The 21,557-nt window shown below is 47.7% G+C and overlaps 1 protein-coding gene across 3 annotated transcripts in view; it reads left to right on the forward strand.

Moving 5' to 3' along the window:
- Window positions 1–15,409, forward strand: part of FBXO31 (F-box protein 31) — a 41,244-nt gene extending 25,835 nt beyond the window's left edge. For 2 of the 3 annotated variants that reach the window (XM_054048715.1, XM_054048716.1), the window contains 3 exons: window positions 4,299–4,452; window positions 5,667–6,040; window positions 7,403–15,409. In XM_054048715.1, coding sequence (XP_053904690.1) covers window positions 4,299–4,452; window positions 5,667–6,040; window positions 7,403–7,625 — 751 coding nt within the window. In that variant the 3' untranslated portion in view covers window positions 7,626–15,409. The remainder of the gene's footprint in view (window positions 1–4,298; window positions 4,453–5,666; window positions 6,041–7,402) is intronic. The other variant, XR_008447095.1, reaches the window with a different exon arrangement.
- The last annotated feature ends 6,148 nt before the right edge of the window (window positions 15,410–21,557 follow it).

Genomic DNA, 21,557 nt, shown 5'->3' on the forward strand with positions numbered 1-21,557 from the left:
GCTAAAGAGACTCAATCTGCATCTTTCACCTAGGAGGTAAGTTGTTTCATTAAAAAAGGATCACAGCCAGGAGAATTTGGGTAAGAGAGATTTCATTCGTGTGACATCCTGCTCAGGACATCCAGGACTGTGAACCACTTGTTACCCGTCTGCCTCAGCAAGTGAGAGCTTTGCTGCCACTAAGCTGTATCGGCTCCCTGACACACCAGCCTGTCTGCCTTGCCAGCAAACTCTTCAAGATGCTCCTTGCCTTGCAGGTAACAATCTGAGTTCCCCCAGAGATGTGTCTCTGCAGTGTCCAGACCCTCTCGCTGGACACATGGAAATTATTAGATTTGTTGCTTCCAAAGAGAGAGAGCACACATCAGCCTGTTAGGTTAGCCTGAAGATTCACACTTCGCTTTAATACACAGCACTGAGATGGTTTTGTAATAAAACAAGAATAAGTTTATTAACAAAGGACAGAGATTTAAGTGATACTAAGCAAGAGCAAAAGAGAGGTATGGTTACAGACTAGTCACTAGAAAGCGTGCTTTATTTTGTTTTAAGCTTAATCCTAGCAAGTTTCAGTCTTGGCCTAAGCAGTTTTCTTACTCACATCAAGTTACCTGCATCTCCAGCCCTCCAGGGCAGGGGAACCAATGTTCACAGAATAAAATAGTGCTGTTCCCCAAGTGATAGAGAACTCAAATGTGTAATTGCTCCCTTTATAGTACCCAAAGTCCATTGTCTGTGCCTCAAGAGCTAGGAAGTTGTCCTGGGGTGCAGACTTTGTCCTGTGGTGTTATTATTAAACTGCCGCTTGTTGGCTTTGTTTGCCGTATATGTAAAGAAACTTTCATTGTCCTTTGCCTCCAGTCAGACAGGAGAATCCACATTCCTTTGTCTAGATAGGCTCCATGTATGCTCTGTCTCCCAAAGACCTTTTAAAAACCTATTTCCAGCTCTCTCACATTACTCTTCATGCACTACCCATACATACATCACACAATGATTTCTGTGACCAGCCTGTCACCAGTGGATGAGTGGTATCTTACATGACACCTTTTAGAGACACTACATCAATGTGTTGAGGGTAATGAGTGTGTCAGGCCTGATATGAGTTGCACTACAGTGGGCCCTCTGCCAGTGGCTCTTAGGGTCACAGTTAGACAGCAGGGCATCTTGTGAGTTAAGTTTAGGCTCTAGTATGCAAGTTATGATTGCATTTTATACATAACCCTTTGTTTCCAGTACATTTGAATCTCTGTTCTTTGTTAAACTTGCTTTTGCTACCAACAAATCTAAGTGCTATGTGCGAAGCAGAGCTGAGTTCTGCAGTGTATCTGATAAGCTGAGGTGTCCTGTTCCTTTTGGGAACAGAGGATCTGAGAATTCTGTAAGTGTCCAGTGCATCAAGGGTGGGACACTGCAGGGAGATGCCTGGGGGACTCAAGGGTTGGTGGATGTCTCTCGTTGACCTGTGAAGAGAGAGTAGTGCCTATGGAGGCCTGGAGGGCAGTGCTTGTGTTGTCAGAGGCTGATGGTGTTGGAACTGACCCACAGCAGGCACAGACAAGGGCAGGTGGTAGCAAGGTGCCTCAGCCCTGGAAACCCCTGGGAAGCGTCACGGTCTAATGGATAAAGACTTTCCCGAGTGCAGACCATGTGGGTCAGGCAGGCAGTTGTTAGCCTCAAACATAAAATGAAAACTTGAAAGATCAGACGTTTGGCAGGTCCACTATGTTTGGATCTGTCCAAAATCAACGAAAACTACGGGACTTCTGTCTAGTACAGGTTTGTGGCATTGGCACAGGAGAAAGAGGAGAACACCCCAAACGCACTTTGGAATAAAATGAAAACTCATGCTCAAAGTTGCCAAAGCACACGTTCTGAAAAATCAGCATTGGATTGTAGCATGGCTGACTGAGATGATGTTTGAGCTGGCAGAATAACAATGTAGAGTGAAAAAGAATGGCTTAGAGCAGAGGTCGGCAACCTTTCAGAAGTGGTGTGCCGAGTCTTCATCTATTCACTCTAATTTAAGGTTTCGCATGCCAGTAATAAATTTTAACCTTTTTAGAAGGTCTCTTTCTATAAGTCTATAATATATAACTCAATTATTGTTGTATGTAAAGTAAACAAGGTTCTTAAAATGTTTAAGAAGTTTCATTTAAAATTAAATTAAAATGCAGAGCCCCCCCCGGACTGGTGGCCAGGACCTGGGCCGTGTGAGTGCCACTGAAAATCCGCTTGTGTGCTGCCTTTGGCACGCGTGCTATGGGTTGCCTACCTCTGGCTTAGAGACTGAAAAATGAAGGTGCAAGTACAAAGAACTGAGCGGACGCCTCCAAAATAGATTAGCTGAGACAAGAGCAAATACAGAAGGGCAAAATGCACAGAGGTTGAGAGTCACAAAGAGGAATACAAAAGAGATGTTTACAGTGGTTAGACTTACCAAAAAAATTTCCCTGTCATCAGACCCAATAAGAGATCATGATGGTGGAACCCTCACTGAAGGTGATGTTATCAAATGCCAGTGCAGAGATTATTGTGCCAATCTGTATCCCTCCTCAGAGCCACTCGTAATACAGGACAACAGAAAGGAGTATAGAGGTGGAGCCATCGATCCTGGGAGAACAAATCGTGCATGCTAATGTGAAAGTGAAGCCAGGGAAAGCACCAGGGGTAGATAGCATACCAGCAGAACTGTTGAAGTGATTGGTGACTGCGGGGTTTGTTTTTTTTTTTTTTTTTTTTTTAGAAAGGTAAGACACTTTATTGAGTTTGTTGATAAATTAAGAAAATTATTATGAGCCAGACTTGTACAGATCACAGAGCGCTTGTAAACAGAGATACCGGATCCTTCCATGGAAAGCCTGACAGAGTGCTTGGTATTGATCTCGTGGTAAATTTGCAATGCTGTGTGGATTGGCCGGACAACTGGACAAAGGGAATCAATCTTTCTGCCCTTATCAAAGACAGATTACATAACAGCGTAATAAGAATAGTATCATCTTGTTATCGTACACAAGCTAAGTTTTGCTCTAGATAATCCAGGATTGCACAAAGCAAAGAACAAAAGCAGAATTTCCATCACAACAGGATGGTTTCAGAGAGGGATGAGGCACGCATGATCAAATCGTGAACATCTATCGCATCATTGAAAAGTGCAGGAAGTATAATCTCCCACTGAGGTGATGAGACAGTGCTCTTTGCTACAACCACTGAGGGAATGCAAGGAATGTTGGAGTCTGTTTTTAATAAAGACGAGGAACAGCTCATCAGCAATGGCTTCCCACAAAAGTTTGGAAAAACCATGCTGTCTCAATATACGAAGGTTTAACTGGTGAAAAGATTAATTTTCTCAATAGCGACCTATGGATGTGAATCGTGGGAAACTAACGTTGCCGACAAAAAGAAAATGGAAGCTTTTGAGATATGGTGCTGGCGAAGACTCTTGCATATCTTCCGGATGGAGAAAACAAATGTTTATTATAGAAATACTCTTGGAAAGAAGCCACCCCTCCTATTGGAAATCAACAGGCACAAACTTCTGTACTTGGGTTATGTCAGGCATGGAGAATTAAAATAACCCTGAGAAAATGATCATGGAAGGAATGGTAATGGGTCGTCGTCGTCATAGGGGACAACCAGTGAGGAGATAGAGGATGTGCAACAGCTGCTGAGTGTTCAAAGCTAGCAATGGTTTGAGAAGGCTTCCAAAAGGTCTGCTCTGATGTCACCAATGTTCAGACATGAATAAATGTATCTTATTGAATTTTAAAATGGTGTGACTATCAACCATCCCTACAAGCCATCTGCTGATTATATTTTTTAGCAGGAAATATGCTTTATACCGCACTAGACACAAATTATACAGTCCCAGCTTCTGGGAACGTACCAACTAGCAGTAAATGTCATTTTCAGAGCTATCCGAAGTTAATTGCTTTAACAGATATTTAAATAGGCTCCACTCACCTTGGGTTCTCCAGTGCCACCAGAAAGAGGGGTGGGTTGACATGCTGTAGCTTAGATATAAGCACAGCCTTTGCTGATTTGACAGATCTCTTAGCCAGACGGACTCTTTGGAGGTGGTGTAGGGGGGTTGGGAGAGGTGGCATAGGGGGATGTGTGCCAGACAAAATCTGGAGTGCTTTTTAAAATGCCAGAAAGTGAAGATCTTGCCCCTTTTGTTAAAGAATCTCTTTAGAAGATGCAAGGCAGGCAAGGGGAGTGGAGGGTAGCCTAAGTTCTTGGCGAAGAATCAATATCGCGGCGTTCTCTTGTAAACTGCCTGACCAGCTTCTTTTCCACAGCAACTGCTTGACATACCGACGCATCTACCTCCCTCCTAGCAGCCCTGATGACCTCTTAAACCCAGGTCTCTTCAAGGGAACTTACGGGAGCCACGGCTTGGAGATTGTCATGCTGAGTTTTCATGGGAAGAAAGCCAAAGGGACTAAAATAACCGTGAGTGTTTTTTTTTCTCTCTCCCGAGCTCCCCGACGGGTTCCAACTGCCGTGGAATCAGGGTAGTAAACTGCAGCCCTTCTCACTCTCCCGTGCGTCGGGGATCTGTGTGAGAGGTGATTGCCGGGGGTAGGGAAAGGAGGATGCAGTGGTTAGGGCACAAGCCTAGCATCTGGGAGACCTGGTTCCATTACCTGCTCGGCCAGATGGCCTGTGTGACCTTGGGCAAGTCGCTAAGGCCCAGATTCTCAAAGGTATTTGGGCTCCTAGCTTCCATTGATTTTGCTGGGGTTTAGGGGCCTGGGCATTACACTGACTTTGTTCCTCAGTTTCCTATCTATAAAATGGGGATAATAGCACTGGGATGCTGTGAGAATAAGACACTGTAGTGATTGGGGTCAGATAAGTAACTTAGAGAAGGGTATAATAACTTTGTTACAGCAGAGCCAACTTACCTGGGGGATTGGTGGGAACAAATTCATTGTTCTGTAGGAGAACGTACAATTTCCTGGGGTGAGGACACTCGTTAGCCTGGCTGTTCTCAGCCTTTGGGGAAATGCCATGTAGGCAAATAGTCCAATGCCAGGATTTTCCAGAATGCCGAGCTACTATCTGTCTTGTCTTCTGCCTGCACAGCAGCGAAATCCTACCGTGCAGAGCTTCTGCTGGCCTGTGAAATGCTTTTCAATCCAGACTACCTTCCCTCCTACCCCCAGTCCATTCTGTGGGAACATCTGGTTATGAGCAGATTACCTGTATCTGAGATTCTCATTTCCTCCCCCCGCCCTCCCAAACACTAGCAGCCATGCACTGGGACCGGGCTGATAAACTCTCCTTCCTTCCCCCGGCAGGGAGTGGTCGTGATTGAAAGCCATTCTGAAATTGACTGTCCCCTTCAACTTTGCAGGGCTACCCTGCCACGTCACCAGCCACTCAGTTTGTCCCATCTGTTCTGAACAAGTCTCCACATACAGGTCGGGCCTTGGTGCCGTATCCCAGGTGCAAGGGGGGTGATGCAGGCAGCTCCAGGGGCTTGTGCTGCTGGGATTTGGGTGGGATCTTTGAATTGACAAGCAGGGGGTGCTGCTGTGGAACTGGGCATTGCCAGGGTGGAGGAAACTTGTTAGCCAGCTGCAGCGGTACCGGTGTCTGAGCTTTTGGCATGAGCTCTGTTCCGCAGTGTCCTGAAGCCTGGCTTCTGTTTCTTGCTGCAGGGAGATCCCAATATCCCAGCTGGCCAGCAGACGGTGGAGATCGACCTGGCGCACCCCATCCAGCTCCCGGACATCGAGAACCTGCGCAACTTCAATGAGCTCTCCCGCATCGTCCTGGAGGTGCAGGAGCAGGTGCGCCGGGAGCAGCAGCAGGAGGAGGAGGAGGAAGGGCAGGACGAAGAGGAGGGCCGCTCCCGACAGGGTGACTCGCAGCAAGCAGAGCCGCCTGCGCAGGGGGACGATGCTGGGGCTGAGGGGACTGAGGCTGCGGGGGCAGCAGCCGCCCAGGAGTCGGCGCCAAACTCGCAGCCTTTCGTGCTGCCCGTGGGAGTCATCTCCAGGAACGAGGATTATCCCCGGACCTGCCGGATGTGGTAATCAGCCTTTCCTACGCGTCCTGCCCCATGCAAGCAGCTGAGACCTGCTCAGGAAAGAGGCCCCGTTATTAGCACTGCTCCCTCCCCTGCCCGGACGGGACATCCAACCGGAACCCAAGGGGAAAATATAGGGGTGAAAACCCCCCAGAGCCTTTCTGCACTGACACCCAAAGCATGTGTTGTGATCTTCACCCCCCTGCCCCAGCGCTCAGTCTGAGTTTACCATCTCTTATCAGTACTCTGTCCTCTAGGGCTCCATCTAGTGCAATCTCCTTGGCTCCTTTTATCTCCTGGCAGATAGCGAGCCGTGGGGGGGCTTGTGTCCCTATCTCACCTCCCCTGCGGATCCTGCCCCGATCGCATAATCCCTCCTGTATTTTCCCTTTATTGCTCTGTTTCTCCATGAGCCACTTGCCCCTTTTCTCCCTGTTTCTCAGGATCCTCCCTAGCTGGGTCCTACCCGTGCATCACACTTGTCTCCCGAGACCATGGGAATGTGCTGCCCTTTCCCGCTGACCCAGCTTCAGGGCTTGTGCGCTTTGGGCCCAATCCTGCAAAGTGCTCAGCACCCTCAATGAATGGGAGCTGTGGGGATGCAGAGCACCTTGCAGCATGATTGAGCCCTTTCTTTTCAGATCGTGGGGGGTGCTGTCTTCAGTGAGGCACCTTGCTAAATGAAGGGGTGGGGGGGAAAGAGTCTGGATCTAAACAGAAACAACCCTCAGCCAAACATCTGTGCTAACGATCGCAGCGGGTCATTCCAGGAATCCACAAAGGCCCAATTCCAAACTAGAAGCAACACACTGTTCAGATGTGCCCTTCCCACTGCGTGCTAAGGGCTTTGCACTGAACTTTACCCACCTTTCCTCCACAGCCAGGATGTGGCCTGGTTACACGGGTCTCATGCCCCAGGCCGATCAGCCTTTGTATCGTCTGGTTTGATCCTTGAAACGGAAGTCAAATCCTCGTGTGCAGGGATGTTAGGTTAGCTCCCATGTACCGATCCTTAGCGTAGTCAGATACTGTAGCTGCACTTAAAGGAGCAGGTGAGTGTTTGTAGCATTGTTCTCATGCTTGTGAAGATGGAGGCAATCGCACTTCATGCTGCAGGGCACGAGCTGATTGATTGCTTCAAAGTCAGCAGGTAAAACTCCCCCCTTTGTGCAGCATGGCATATCTACTCAGGTGCATTCTGGGGTGGTTTGATTTTCCTCTGAACCGTCAGGTCCTAGCCACTGGTGGCCGGTCTAGATGGACCGCAGGTTCGCTCTGATACAGTAAATTCATCTTAAGCTGCCACAATGGTGCAGTCAGAGGCTTTTTCATGTTTTTTTTCCCTGCTTCTTTCCCTTTCTGTAGTTTTTATGGCACGGGGCTCATTGCTGGACATGGCTTCACCAGCCCTGAACGAACGCCGGGCATCTTCATTCTATTCGATGATGATCGTTTCGGGTTCATCTGGCTGGAGCTGAAATCCTTCAGCCTCTACAGCCGGATCAAGGTCTCTTTCCAGAACGCCGAGGCGCCGTCCCGAGAGGCCTTCGATGAAATGCTCAAAAACATTCAGTCAATGACTACTTGACAGGCGGCCCCTGGTGGACAGAGGAGGGATTGCAAAGAAGGTTTCTGCTCTCTCCTGCCAAGGACAGAACCCCGGCCTCTGGTACCTCTGAACAAAAGCATGCACTTTTCAATAAGGCCTTTTTGCCAAAATCTACACATCCCTGTTAGAATATAAACAAAATCCCCACACTGCTCCCTGGCAGTACTTTCTATATAGTCTGCGACACAGCTCTGCATAGTGGGAGGGAACCTACACAGGAGGGAAATGAGCATGCTCGCATTTTTAAAAGAATGTATCAGAGCAAAATTCCTTAGAAGCCAACGTTGAGGAACATGTAATTAATCGACATAGCAGATATAATATATACATGCTCTCTGCTCTAGCCATAGGCGCATCCCTACAGAAGGCAAACCCTTCAGTGAAGTGTCATGTTCAATCTTTCCTGCAACTGGCCCAATCTAATAATTTGAAGACTTGATCACCCCCCAAAAACCCAACACCCCCACCTGCAAATTTGCTGCCAATTTAGTGCGTGGCTCAAAAGTGACTAATAATGTGTGTTTTGCCCCCCTCCAGGGCCCTTCTTCATAATGCAGCCTTGATGGAAAAACAGACCCGAGGTAGCTCTGCCCTTGGTTTGGGAATCAAAGTGGGATTCAACAGTAAGAGAGGGGATTTCCACTGCAAACAGCTCCACAGGTACCCTCGTGCTGTCTCCCAAAGCTCGCTGCTCCCATGACCTTCTTGGACTCTAGTCCGAATCTGACTAGAAGCCAAGGGGGAATCATAGCTCCCTTTATAGGGACCCAGTATGGAACTCCAGACAAATCCAGATCAGATTGGAGGAGAATCTTATGCAGTTTTAGCTCATTTTAAGACTTTTTTAAAGTTCTCATTTTAAAGAACTAAAAATCCTCTAAATATGGTTAACTTCTGACCTTCACCTCCACACGCTTGCTGGATGGCAGCCGCTGTGAAATGTAATTTCTGGCTAGGCCAGTGCCTGTGATGTGGTATTTCCCCCTGTGCAGCGTAAAAGAAGCAGTTAGGAATTCCATGGTGCTGTGGTTCATTCTGATGCCTCTCAGCAGCTTTTCTGACACTTCCCCGGGGAACGTTTTGTTTATTTTTCAGTGCCCCTGTAGACTTCTGTCTCTAATGGGTTCCCCTGTCCCTGTACTGCAGGGTTCTTGTATTCTTTCCCCTACCTAACACGGATTTCTCTTCTAATGCCACCATCTCAGAAAGCTTTTGCTCTTTATTTCCCGTAGCTACTCTTAACATAGCTATCTGAGCTCTACTGGAAGGTGCAGGTAGGTGGAAAGGAGTCCAGAATTCCAACCGCCATCTCCTACCTGGCAGTGTTCTGCTTCAAAAGCAAAGGAGCTGCTTGCCTCAGAGACCCGGTAGGTGACTGTAGGTCAGGCAGTAGGTAACTGTGCAGCAGAAGGATTCGGGCTCTCTATCTCTTATCCACCGCATCACAAGTTTTCCAGACACTTTTGTTCTCATTAGTCTTGGGTAGGAAGAGAGACAGGAATCCCCAACTGAACGAAGAAGAAGGAGTCGAGGTGTAACATATCAAGAGAACTGCCTTCCTTTTCCAGTTTCCTCCATCTCTTTGCCCTGAGCCTGGGATCAGGGGCTGGAAGAACCGCAGCCACGAGGCAGCTGATGGATAACTCTGTGCCTTTCTAACATCTCTCCTGCTATTTATCACTTGTCAGCTATTAGAGAAGCGATCTCCCCAACAGCTTCTTTTGGGGGCAGATTGTGGGGGAGGGAGGTATAAGGAAAGGCTTGGCTCCAAGTGAAATCTGCGTCCTTTGTCCCAATCCCTTTTGGAGAGGAGGAAGACTGTTAAAGATTGCGTCTTTCAACCCCCGTCAGGGCGTCTCCATTGGTGGGACGACTCCTTGTCTCGTGAGTTCTCCCCCTTTCCACCTTTGACAGTGGAGTGGGATGATTTTGTGCTGCTTTCGTGGGAAAGACTCACTTCTTGGCTGATTTCACTGATAACAGGAAACTTATTCCCTCCTGTTGCAGTTTTGTTGCTGCTGCTCCGACTTCAGCCTTCCAGTCATTCCCTTCCTGAGCTGCATGTGAACAGTGGTGTCCCTCAGTGGCTCAGAGCAGCAGGTTGTGTCACTCATGGGACTAATCCCTATCCTATCAAGTTACATGAATCTGTGTGGATCAGAAAGCAGTTCTGGGCACTTCTCTTTCCCTTCCTACCCAATCGTCCTAGCATGAACCATACCGAGGTATACATCAGAGTGAGAGGGCCTCTGGAATGTTAGAAGCATTCGTTTGAGCCTGCCTCGTTTGTACAGCTTATCCAATGTAGCTCTTTACCTGTGGTTGAGGGGCTATGCCTCTTTCTACCCCAGCGGGAGGGAGAATTAACTTTGGTCTCACACCATTGCTAAGGCTGTGGAATGCTGGCAAGGTGTTTATTTCTCTGGTCATTGGTGCGTGGGCACAGGCTAAAACCAGCTTCTCCACCTTAGCTCTGAATTTCCTTTTTGTCCTTCACACCAGACGCTCAGAGCTGCACCTGTGCAAATGCACAAGCAAAAAGGAGCACTGGCTATTGCAGGTGCAATTGTGCAGGCTAATAGGTGTCTGTGGGTGTGAGTTGCCTGGTAGGCATTTGAGCAGCCAGTTTCAGGTCTAATTTCTAAGGCAATGTGTCCATAACTGCCCTAATTTACATATGCAAATCAAAAAACTGGCCCTTAAAGTTTTGACAGACTCTCCTGAATTGTTTCTACAGTAGCACTTAAAAATGAACCTGCATTTAAGGCAATATGGACACTTGACTTGAGAGATTCATGACTCCTTTGGAGTTGTTCCATCAATCATGTAAATACAAACAGACCCTTACGTTGACTCGGTAGCCGATCTCAGAGTAGAACAAATCTCTCGTGCATTCTTACCCAGTTCGGGGAATGTGTAAAAATAATGTACGCTAAGATTTATTAAAATGATGTTATGGGTCGTGATTGCCTCTTAGATTGCCCTGTATTTCTGAGTGTAGCTGCAGAATGGAGTGGTGGGATAACCCTGCGTTTGTTACCTGTGGCCCCCAGACATCATGCAGTGGAAGACGGGGGGGCAGGGGCGGTTCACAAATATAGTCTCGATGCTTGTGTTCGAGTCCTCTTGTTAGGCTGTCAGCGCACGCCCAGCAGTGTCTGATCTCCAGACTGGCACAATGCCCCCACTTGGAGCGTGTTTCTCCATAATATTTTAATGGCAGCTTTTGAGTTCTTCCGTCGATGCCCTTTGAACTCGAGATGTGCTTGGCAGGATGGCCGGCTCCTCACCCAGTGAGAGGGCTGTGCAGAGATCTGCATGTGCTGCAGCTGCTTTTCAGAGACTTTCAGAACCTCCTCTCACTAACTTCAGAACGTACCAGGCCGAACTGCTGGTACATCATGGTTTTTATTCTCTTGCTGGAGAATAGACAGTGACTGGAATCTGGGCTAACACCAAAAAAAGCCCTTCAAGCTTGTGACATTTCAGAAGCGAATTCCCTTTGATCTGGCCCTTTGTGAATGGAAAGTTGGCAGAGGTCTGAAGCCATGGAAACTGGTACTTCACCTCTGGGGAGCAGTGGCCTTCCATGCTACAGTCTGCATAGGGGCCCTTTGGACCAAGGTGTATCCATGTTTTGCAGGGAAAGGTAGAATAAAGAAAAGCTGCTGTGAGGAGTTTGACCCAACAGCTTTCAGAGTCAGGCTGCGGAAGGGCAGAGTGAGGGAGACGAGTGGCACTTGGCAGGTGTAAGCTATACCAAAAAAAAAACAACAATCCGGTTCAGCGGTACAGTCTCATTGGTGGAGTGGTAATTTTAAGCAGTGTCTTGCCAGCCATGGAGGGGTCTGGCCACAGTTAGTGCCCGCTCCCATGACAGCATGCACAAGTAATAGTGTCCGAGGTCTAGTCTGGCTGTACTAATTCATGCAGGCTGTGACATGCCCTGGAGGGCGAGATTATTTTATATCATGTGCCCTGCTAGTTTCCTGAGCCCTACTGGCAACGTAGCCAGTGACAAATCAAGATTCTCTCCCCCCCCCCCCCCCCCCGGAGAATGCCACTTACTGCAAAAGGGGCCCAGCAAGACCCTCCGCTTGTGTGAAAGCTGAGTGTGGGAAGCCACCACAGAACATGGCTGTTGCACCTGTCAGCCTGAGTTTCTCTAGTGAGAGCTTTATGCAGTGGGGTCCCCTCCCCCCAACTTTCAGCGGAGGTAGATGACATCTGGGTTGGCAAAACTGACGTGTGACCGCTGGTGTAGTCATGGGTAAAAGGACTTTACCCCCCTTCTCGTTTGGGGAATATGGAGTTGAGTTTAGGTTATTTACCCACTTTTTTTACCGTACGCCATTGTAATGATGCATCCAGCGCCAATATACAGCAGTTTGTAGTGCTGATGCATTTGAGGATAGACATCAATACAGAGCTACTGTAACACTCTTCAGAATGAGAACTGACCCCTTTTGTAACGTACACTTCCGGTCCGCCCGAAAGTGAATGCCACTCATGAGGCCGGGGTGGCTGAGCGATGGAGGTGTTTGTATCACTGTGAAATCTTAAAGCTGCGGGTAGGGTTGATCTCTGACAACAGTTTTTACAACAATAGGAAAACAGCGTCACTCCTGGTGGGGGAAGCTTCTCGCTAGGGACCATCTCCCGAGTGTTACAGTGCCTGCATCATAGCAAAGCAGCGGGACTGAAGTGGTAACGCTTGGGTAGACCCATCATTTGCAGATGGAGTATGGTCTGTTGTGCCCCAAAAACTGGGGTGTGAAACCCCTGTTTAAAAGTATTTAAATGATGGCATAACCGCTCTGTACTGTAGATCAGCTTGAAAAACTTACTGGTCTCTCCACCTGAACTGATCACTATGGGGGGGTAGGGAAATAGATAGTCTTACTCCAAGCTCTCCTCCTGTTCAGTAGACCCCTTGCTTTTAGTCCAGATCAAGGTGATATTTTACCCAGCATTAACAGGACTCTGCACCAGTCTAGTCTCTCCAAGTATTTTACCAAAAGCTAAGGGCTGCTGTTGCATGGGGGACCGATCCAAAGTCCATTGGAGTTGATGGATAGACCCCCGTGAGTTTTGGCTCATGCCCAGAATGCTTGCAGGATTGGGCCCTCTCTGAGTGGCTCCAAATGCCTCCGCCAACCCTCTGCTTCACCCATGGGGAGCTTGTATAAAAGCCGGGTCGGCTGTTGTGGCTGGTAGCACAGGAGACCTTCTCAGGGGTGTCGGAATCTGCGGCGGGGGAAGCGAGCGTGTTCCGTGTTTGTACAGTGCCTAGCACGGTGGGGTCCTGCTCCGTGACTGGGGCTTCTAGATACTGTGATAATCCCAATAACCATCTGTGCTACAGAGGCATAGTGAAAGCTGGAGTGTGGAAGCGTGTGGTTGTGGGAAGGGGTTTTCTCTAATTAGCAATGATGTGTAGCATAAGTCCATTTCAAGTGTGTGGAATCCTGTCTCTTGGCATCGGGAGGTTGATGGGCCCCTCTTGTGGGTTAGTTGAAGACTTGTCATTGGGGGTGGTGGTACCATGTTTCCAGGCTCTGTGTTCCTCTGGGGTGAAGGCGCTTGTTCTTCGGAGGAGCAGTTACTTACCAGGGAGAGGTCTGAGCTGGCCCAAGATGAGCCTTTTGGTGGAGTTTGTATCTTCTAGGGCGCGATAGAGTTCCCACCTCTTTGGGGGCATTTCCGTTTCCCAGTGTTCGTGCACTGTCCTACGAGTGGTGCTTGCATGGAAACGCCTGTTAGAGGAGGCTGAGCCCTGGTCTAGACTGCGGGGGGGGGGGGGTGAATCGATCTAAGTTACGCAGCTTCAGCTACAGGAGTACAGGAGTCGACCGGAGAGCGCTCGGGGGTCGATTTATCGCGTCTACGCATCTAGACTAGATGCGATAAATCGACCCCCGCTGGATCGATTGCTGGCCACCAATCCAGCAGGTAGTGTAGACATACCCTGAGATGGAGACTTAAGGCACCCTATGTCTTCTCTGTAACAATGGATAGCCTTGGGGAAAGTGCCCTGTACGCGGACAGGAAATAGACTCCGGCTGGTTGGTCTAGGAATGCTCTGCTGGCAATAGCACCGAGGAATACGTAAACCAAACCCCTGCAATCTGCACTGCAACCTAACCTAGCAGCTACCGGACAGACTGTGGCACAGCATCCTCTAACAGGTGTTTCCATACAAGCACACTCAGGACAGTGGGTGAACATTAGGGAACAGAGATGCCCATGAAGCAACTGGAAACTGTCACATCCTTGGAGACTTTCCTGAATGTGGGTCTATTTCTAGCTCAATGTCACATCCAGTAAACTTCACAGAGCCTGTAACAACCAGTAGGATGTTCATGTGTTGGGCTGGATTCTTTTTTTAGCTGTAAACTGCTGTGACCTGACAGGACTCTCCACTGGTGCAGAAGGTTTTTGGCAGTCCAGATAGACCTGAAAAGTTCGGTTTACTTAGGGAGAATGCAAATGTGTAGCTTTGGGTGTCCACTTTCCCCTGCGGTTGCTGTATGTTTCTAACAGTGTGGCTGCAGCAATTCTGGCACGAGGTATTAAGGGAAGGGATGCAGCTCATTAAGAAATGATAATGGGGAAAGAAGGTAACTTTATAGAAGACTTGCTGTGGAGAAGCAAACAGCTGGAGAAAAATGAAACAGGCTCAATGTTTACTTTTACCGGATGACTCTTTTAATTTAAGTAGCTTTTTTTTAATTTAAAGCTAATCACTGAGCATAATGCAAGTGCTGGCTTCACGTGTTGAAACAGGTCCGTTTGATCTCAGATTGCTAGCTTAGAAGATAATATATAATTTTGTGTGTATCGACGGCTACTCACATGGCCAAACTTCTTTCGTTGTGTCCAGCTGCCACAGGATTGCATGTTGGTCTTTGTGGTTCAGGGCAGATAAACAGTGGAACGTACAAGATACTTGAGATCAGTCTGTGGAATGGAAGAATGAGGTAACTTATGTAAATGTGAGTGCAACTGATTTTTGTGTGTGTATGCTAAATTAAAACGTGTAATTATGTATGGGTTTTTTGTTTGGGTTACACTCTAATTTTCAATCTTGACAAAGAAAAAAGCACTTAAGTTAGTTGTGTTCATTTGCTTTATCAAAGCAATATGCCCTTTCTTGGTTGCTTTTTCCCCTTCCTTCCCCTAAATAGTTTCCCCCCTATTCCTATGTGTATCCTTCATTAACAATTTCATATGGCACAGACTACAGTCTCCACCTGGCCTTTCAGAGAGAGGTTTGTATCTGGTGTCAATACCGTTGTCGTCTTAAGTGTTTGTAAAGTGCCATGTGCATCCTATGACACCATATAAATAACACGCCAGCTATCTGCCTTCTACAAATGGTAGCAGAGAGAGGAAAGGTGAACTTTCTTTCTGAAATGCTGCTTGATCCTCCATTTCTGGCACTTAAACCTCTTATGCTACAAACATTAACATGGAAAATCAGAACTGTCGTTTAAACAATGCACCTGTCCCAGTTTGTGTCCTTTTCTGTCCTTTTGTGGGGGCGGAGGGGGATTTTTTTGCCTCTGCTTGTACTTGGTTTGGGGAGGAACGGGTTGTTCTGCAAAAGACAGCAGTGATTTTGCAGCACTTGCCCACTGCATCCCAGGTGTCGGGTAGCAAGCTGTGTGAACAAAGTGTGTGTGTGACTTTTACACCTATCATGATTACCCAAGGAGCCTTTTCCAATTTAAAATAATAAAAACGAAAGTTTTGTGAACTTAGTCATGTCTGTTTTTTCCATAGAATTGTGGCTGTTAACTTTCAGACCTTTAAATGTGCAGAATGCGTGTTACCCCAACATGTGAATTTCCCCTGGGCTCAGATGAGGGATGAAGGAGTTGATGCACGGGGGTCCGTAAAATTTGTCGTTAAATGCCTAAACTTTCAAGAGTGAGTACTGATTTTTTGGGTGCCTCGTTGGAGACACCTTTTTAAAGGCACCTATTTTTCAGAGGATAGGTTATCAGAGCTTGGAATGGGGCCTGATTTTCAAAAGGTGCCTTAAGCATCCAAAACTCTTGAAAATGTCTACAGTATGTATTTTGGTTTGGTATTAAAAGTTGCTCTTTAGAAAGAGCTTTAAAATGGTAAGACTTAGAGGAGTGTAAACATGGACCTCTGCCTTGCCAAGGGAATACTGTGGGGTCAGTAGCACTACTATATAAAGCGTAAGACTAGCATACTATTTAACTGCTGACTTTTTGCCCCCCCCAAGTGCTCTAAAATCCACATGCACACTCAAATTATCTTGAAATTTGCTGTGCCTCATTGGGACTCATGGTGGGATTTGTGATTCAAATTTGGGCTCATTTGAGCAGAGTGCCAAAGTTACCATCCCCCTAAATTGTACGACATCAACACTTTACCATTCCGGTATCTTTTTGCACCTACTGGGGCTTGGGATCCTTGCCACAGTTCTCAGCTGGTTTCCAGATCCTGACATTATTTTGGGGAAGCAACATTTCAAAGTTATTCAGGACAAAAGTGGACTCTCCAGTGGGGCTCAAGCTAAGCGGACGTATTAATCATGCGCTTGTCTGCAGCGGGACACCGCAAGCCAGAATGTTGGCAGGTAGCTTGATGTCAGAGTAAGTGGGTGGTTTAAGGTGACAGGCTGTGGCCCTTGAACCTGAGTCATGCTCACATATGGTTCAAATCCCGCCTGGGAAGCTTTCTGAGAGCGTGTTGTGCACACAGGTTACATTCTGCAGGGCCTTCTTCGCTGGGGGGCCAGATAGCCAGTGTAAAGAATTGGGACAGGGGGTGGGGAGTAATAGGTGCCTATATAAGAAAAAGCCCCCCAAATCGGAACTGTCCCTATAAAATCAGAACATCTGGTCACCCTGTTCTTTGGGGAATTTTGCCACAAGAGCAAAGCTTCTGGTTTAAGGGACGATAATTCAAAGCATATCTAGTAGTGATGCAAGTCTGCAGTCATTTGATCCAGGGGTTCCTCAGATACAGGGTGCCCAATAGGGAACTGTGTTTAATTTTCAAATAGCTCTAAAATCCATGTGCATAGGGGAAATTGTCTTGAAAACTGGTATTCAACAACAAGGGTAGGACAGAGTTTGTGGCAAAAATGTGGGGTCATTTCGTCAAGGGGTGACTTCAAGACAGTCTCCCAACAATGAGTTGCTTGTTACATTTTCTGATTCTTAAACTATTTTTGGTTCAGGGCTATGGAAAATCTGATCCTCTGGTCCTCATGAAATTGTCATGAACTGCCCCTGTAATCACCCACTGATTGACTAGTTTGGAAGGATTTCAAGTTATGCCACTCTAAGAAGTTTAGCACCTCTGTTTAGACAGTTCTCCTCTGAAAGCTGTTGTTTTCTCATAGTCCTTGGTGACTGACTGACTCACTGAGGTATGTATTCACATAGTATCTTAAAGGAACAAGCACTGCCCTTGAATAGAAGGGCCATGAGTTCAGATTCTCTCCTCTAGAGTTGAGCCTTTCTCTTGGTGTCTAGGGCCACCATGGAAGTCCCTCGGAAACGGTGAATGGTGTGCACTCCCAATGCCATCCCCCACATGCTGTCCTGGGCAGTGCTGTCCCGGATATTTAGCCAGGATCAGTCCTGCCCATGATCAATCAGTTCTCTACCCCTGAAATGTTTTCTGAACGGTTGCAAAGTCTAGGCTGCCATGCGGCTCCTGCTCTCCCGGCCCCGGAAAGTATGATAGCCCCCAAGGTGGGGTGGGGAGTGAAGGGGGTGGGACTTGTCAAAGTTCCATCTATGTGAAGTGCCGAAAGGAGATACTTCTCACAGGGGCTAGTGCAGATATTCCAGATTTCATTGGGCGGTTCTTTGAGCTTAATTGGCCTCCTTCTAGAGAGACCCCGCTCAGTGGGACCTGAACGTGCCTTGGGCTAGGCTGGACTCCACTGGCCTGCAGCCTTTCCAGTTGAGTAATGGAAGTAAGTGGTGGTATCTCCCAAACTCCGGCCACTTGTGACACCAAAATGAGCCATCCCTTGCTGTGCCCCTCCCTTGCCACGAGGAATGGACTAGCGATGTCGACATTTAAATGATCCTCACTGGGCATCTGATTTGCCACTTCATTGAGACGATGGACCAGCTCACGCTGCTCAGAGGTTGGGGATGGTGCTGGGTGAGCTACAAACAGAGACGCACACCGCTTGCCCCCTGAACCAGCTGCCCAAGAATGGAAACTGTGGCTTCGGTCCAGACATGAACTTCCAGCACAGATGGGTTCCTTTGGTCAGACCTGGCAACCCCTCGAGGTCCCTTCCAGGCCTACATTTCTGTGACTTTTTTTTTTTTTTTCTGGCTGTCAAAGGTATAAAAGCTCTTGGAGATGTGATTTATTACTGGCCATTACCATGAAAGAAAAAGGTCCCCATGTGTACAGTTGTAAATGTAGTAACTATAGGGAGGGAGCCAAAGGGTTCAGGTTTTTCTGTGGGAAGGTGGTTGCTATCAACACAAAAGCATTCCACATTGGCTTGGTGGCTGCTTTTGCTGCTGTTTCTCAACGGTTTCCTCCCTAAGCATTAGACCTCAGTGTCTTATGGGCAGCCAGCTGCATTGTTTTGTTTGGGCTGGTTCTTTCTATTTGTCTCATCTCTGTCATGCAAATTCTTTGTTGCTTTCTAGAGCCCACAATTTGAGAAGGATGTTGATTGATTGGAGAGGGTTCAGAGAAGAGCCACTAGAATTAAAGGATTAGAAAACATGCCTTCTAGTGATAACCTAAATTTGTTGAGCTCTTTGAGCCTAACAAAGAGAAGAATACGGGGTGATGTGATCAATCTTTAAGTATCAACATGGGGAACAAGTTTTTAATAATGGGCTCTTCAATCTAGCAGAGAAAGGTCTAACACCATCCAATGGCTGGAAATTGAAGCGAGATAAATTCAGATTGGAAATAAGGTGTAATTTTTTACCAGTGAGGGTAATTAACCATTGGAGAATCCACCACAACCCTTGATAAAAATGTTCCATCCCTGACCATTTTTTTTTAAATCAAGATGGGATTTTTTTTCTAAAAGATCTGCTCTGGGAATTGTTTTGGGGGAATTCTCCGGCCTGTGCTAAACAGGGGGTCAGGCTGGATCATCCCTTCTAGCCTTGGGATCTATGAACTCTGAGCCTGAGCCTGGATTGCGTCTTCATGGAGCAGGCCAAGAGGCATCAGTCAGAGCATCTGAATAAGGCTGGCAGGAATGGGGCTCTTTGTCGTATGAATATACCATTTATAAGTCCCAGTGTGAGCTACCCAGAATTCTGGCCATGATGAGTGATGCAGGTACCTAGGGCAGATACGGGCGGCGGCGGCGTTTCCTCTCCCAGAGATTTTTACCGGAACAAGACTCAAAATGGGGAATTTGTTCCTGTTCTGAGAGATGACACGTCTTCTCCGACCCGTTTTAAGGGCCATGGGGAGATTTGGTCCACATAGTGCAAAAAGCCCCCTCAGCTTTGCAGTGGGTTGGTTGTGGATGTAAGCACAGCAGATCTGGGTTGTGAAAGCACCAGAATCCACTAGAGCAGGTTAGAAAATGGGGGGAACATTTAACAAAAAACTCAGTGAAAATGGCAGTAAAGCCTGAGGATTCGCTGCCCCTCAGGGAATGGCGTACACTGAGTTGTTCCCCTCATGGGTTTCAATGACTTCCACAGGGGCTCGTAAAGAGCTTTAAAGACCAGGAATCGAGGTCCGTGAACTTCATGTTTTTTTCTCCCCAAGGGTTGTTAGCGCCTTTCCTCTGTGTTAGCGATGGTCTACCTCAGGGGAAGAAAAGCCACGTGTAGCCTGAGGGATGCTTTCAACCCAGAGCCACAGAAGCCCAAGCAAAGCTCTTGACCTAGCTCCTGAGACGGAGCGTTCCCTGGAAGCAAACTCTTTGCGTGGACTTAGTGGAAGAGGTGGAGAGGCTGGCAGAGTGGAGGCAGAAGAAGAAGGGGCCTCAGAAGGAGAACTGCCTTGGTTACGTGTCGTCATCCTCTTCGGCAGAATGCAACTTGCGCTCAACTTCTCCTTGGAGATAAAGGTGGAAACAGATCGCAGTTCCCAGGTTCAGCTTGCCTTGAAAAGGGTCTAATTCCTTAAGGAATAAAAAAGCAATTGTGTGTGAACATGGTGGTTGTGAAAATAAGGCACAGCTAGTGCTGTCTGTAATCAAATACAGTGCAAACAAGTGTGGTACAAGTGCTCCCTACACCACTCGGTCTCAACTCTCAGAACCCTGCCATTCCAGCTCCCCACACAACTCTGCTGCTGTCTCATTCCTGACCTACAGCAACCCCTGCTAATCTAGTCAGGGGCCCCTCCATACAGCTCTGCTGATGCGCTGCCGTTCTAACCTGCAGGACCGTCACCCTGCTACCGCAGACCTGTCCCTCCCCTACAGCTTTGTCAATGCACTGTAATCCTGACTGACAGCACCCCCTGATAGTGCAGTTCTGGGCTCCCCCGAACAGAATTGCTTTTGCACCTCAATCCTGACCAGCAGTATTGCGTTCTTTGGGAGTCTGCCCCTTTCCTGAGCATGACCAAGAGTCCCTCTCTGTAACAGGATCAGGCCTTAGGGTTGCGTGTTCTGACTGTTCAGAAAACCCCTACAAATCTGCTTCTATCTGTGTACAGCAGAACCCCGTTTATCCCGTGTAACTGGGACCGCGGGCCAGATTGGATAATCAGAAATTCTGATAATCTGGAGAATGGGCCATCTAGTAGCCACAGTAGTCCCTTCTGGCCCCGTATGCTGCTTGTTCAGATAAAGGGGGTTCTACCAGAGGTGCCGGAATGGGGGTGGGGAGAAGGGGCCGTGGCCTCCTATGCCCTCCCACTTTTTATCGGCCGTAAGGGCAAGCGACAAGGGTGAGGGGCGGAGAGGAGCGAGCTGGGGCGGAGTCTTGGGGGAGAACAGGTGGCACGCGAGTGGGGTGGGAGCTTTGGGAGAAGGGGCGGGGTGGGGTGGAGCCTTGGGGGTGGGGATATGGCCATGGTTCGGCTGCCTGTGGGCCCTCCCCCTTTTAGGGCGCCTCCACTGCTCTTGTGTTCTACCAGGGATGCGGGAACAATTTTTATAGTGGGGGTACTGCTGATGGGAACCATGCATTTGTTGTTTGTTATTAGTACGTCAAGCCGGGGGTGCCAGCAGTATCATCCCTAGTTTCAGCACCGCTGGGTTCTACTGTATTTGGTTTTCATGGACTTTTTGTTTTGTCTCAGGGAAAAAATAATATGAAATGATCTTCCCAGGGTATTTCCACCATGCAGGGACTAAAGTACAATGAGAAAATCAGATCTCATGGCATTTCAACCCAATAATTAACTCTCTTTTAGGCAGGGGTAGTCAATTATTATTTTTTTTTTGTCAAGGCCCAAATTTATTTGTCAAGGTACAGTTAAGGTCCAGACTTCAGAGAAAATAATTTATAAAAAAACAAAAACGAGAAGTAAATAAGATTTTGGGGTCCATTCAAAAGCACCTGGGTGGGCTGGATTTGGCCCTCTGGCCGCCTATTGACTGAGCCCTGGCATTAAAAAGCCAGTTGAAAACCATAAATGTAAATTATAATATAAAAAGCCTTTGTTCGCTGGCCTGCCAATGGCTCTACTAGGGTGTGAGGACCAACTGCCTTTTTGTTACACTGGGGTAAATTCAGAGCGACTTCATTGATGTTAATGCAGTTAGTTCAAATTTAATCTGGTGTAACAGAGTAAGAATTTGGCCTGGGAACACTTCCAGAGGCAGCTGTTGCAATAATTGCACAGATAAACCAGCAGGGGGCGCTCTGAGATCAGGACAGCCAGCTCCCTTCTCGCAGCAATAATCTTCAGGTTCTTTGAAGGTTAGGGTAGGCAGGGATCTTGAGTTGGCTTCTGAGCCCA

This window comes from Malaclemys terrapin, chromosome 14 (genome assembly GCF_027887155.1).
Source record: "Malaclemys terrapin pileata isolate rMalTer1 chromosome 14, rMalTer1.hap1, whole genome shotgun sequence".
NCBI lineage: Eukaryota > Metazoa > Chordata > Testudines > Emydidae > Malaclemys > Malaclemys terrapin.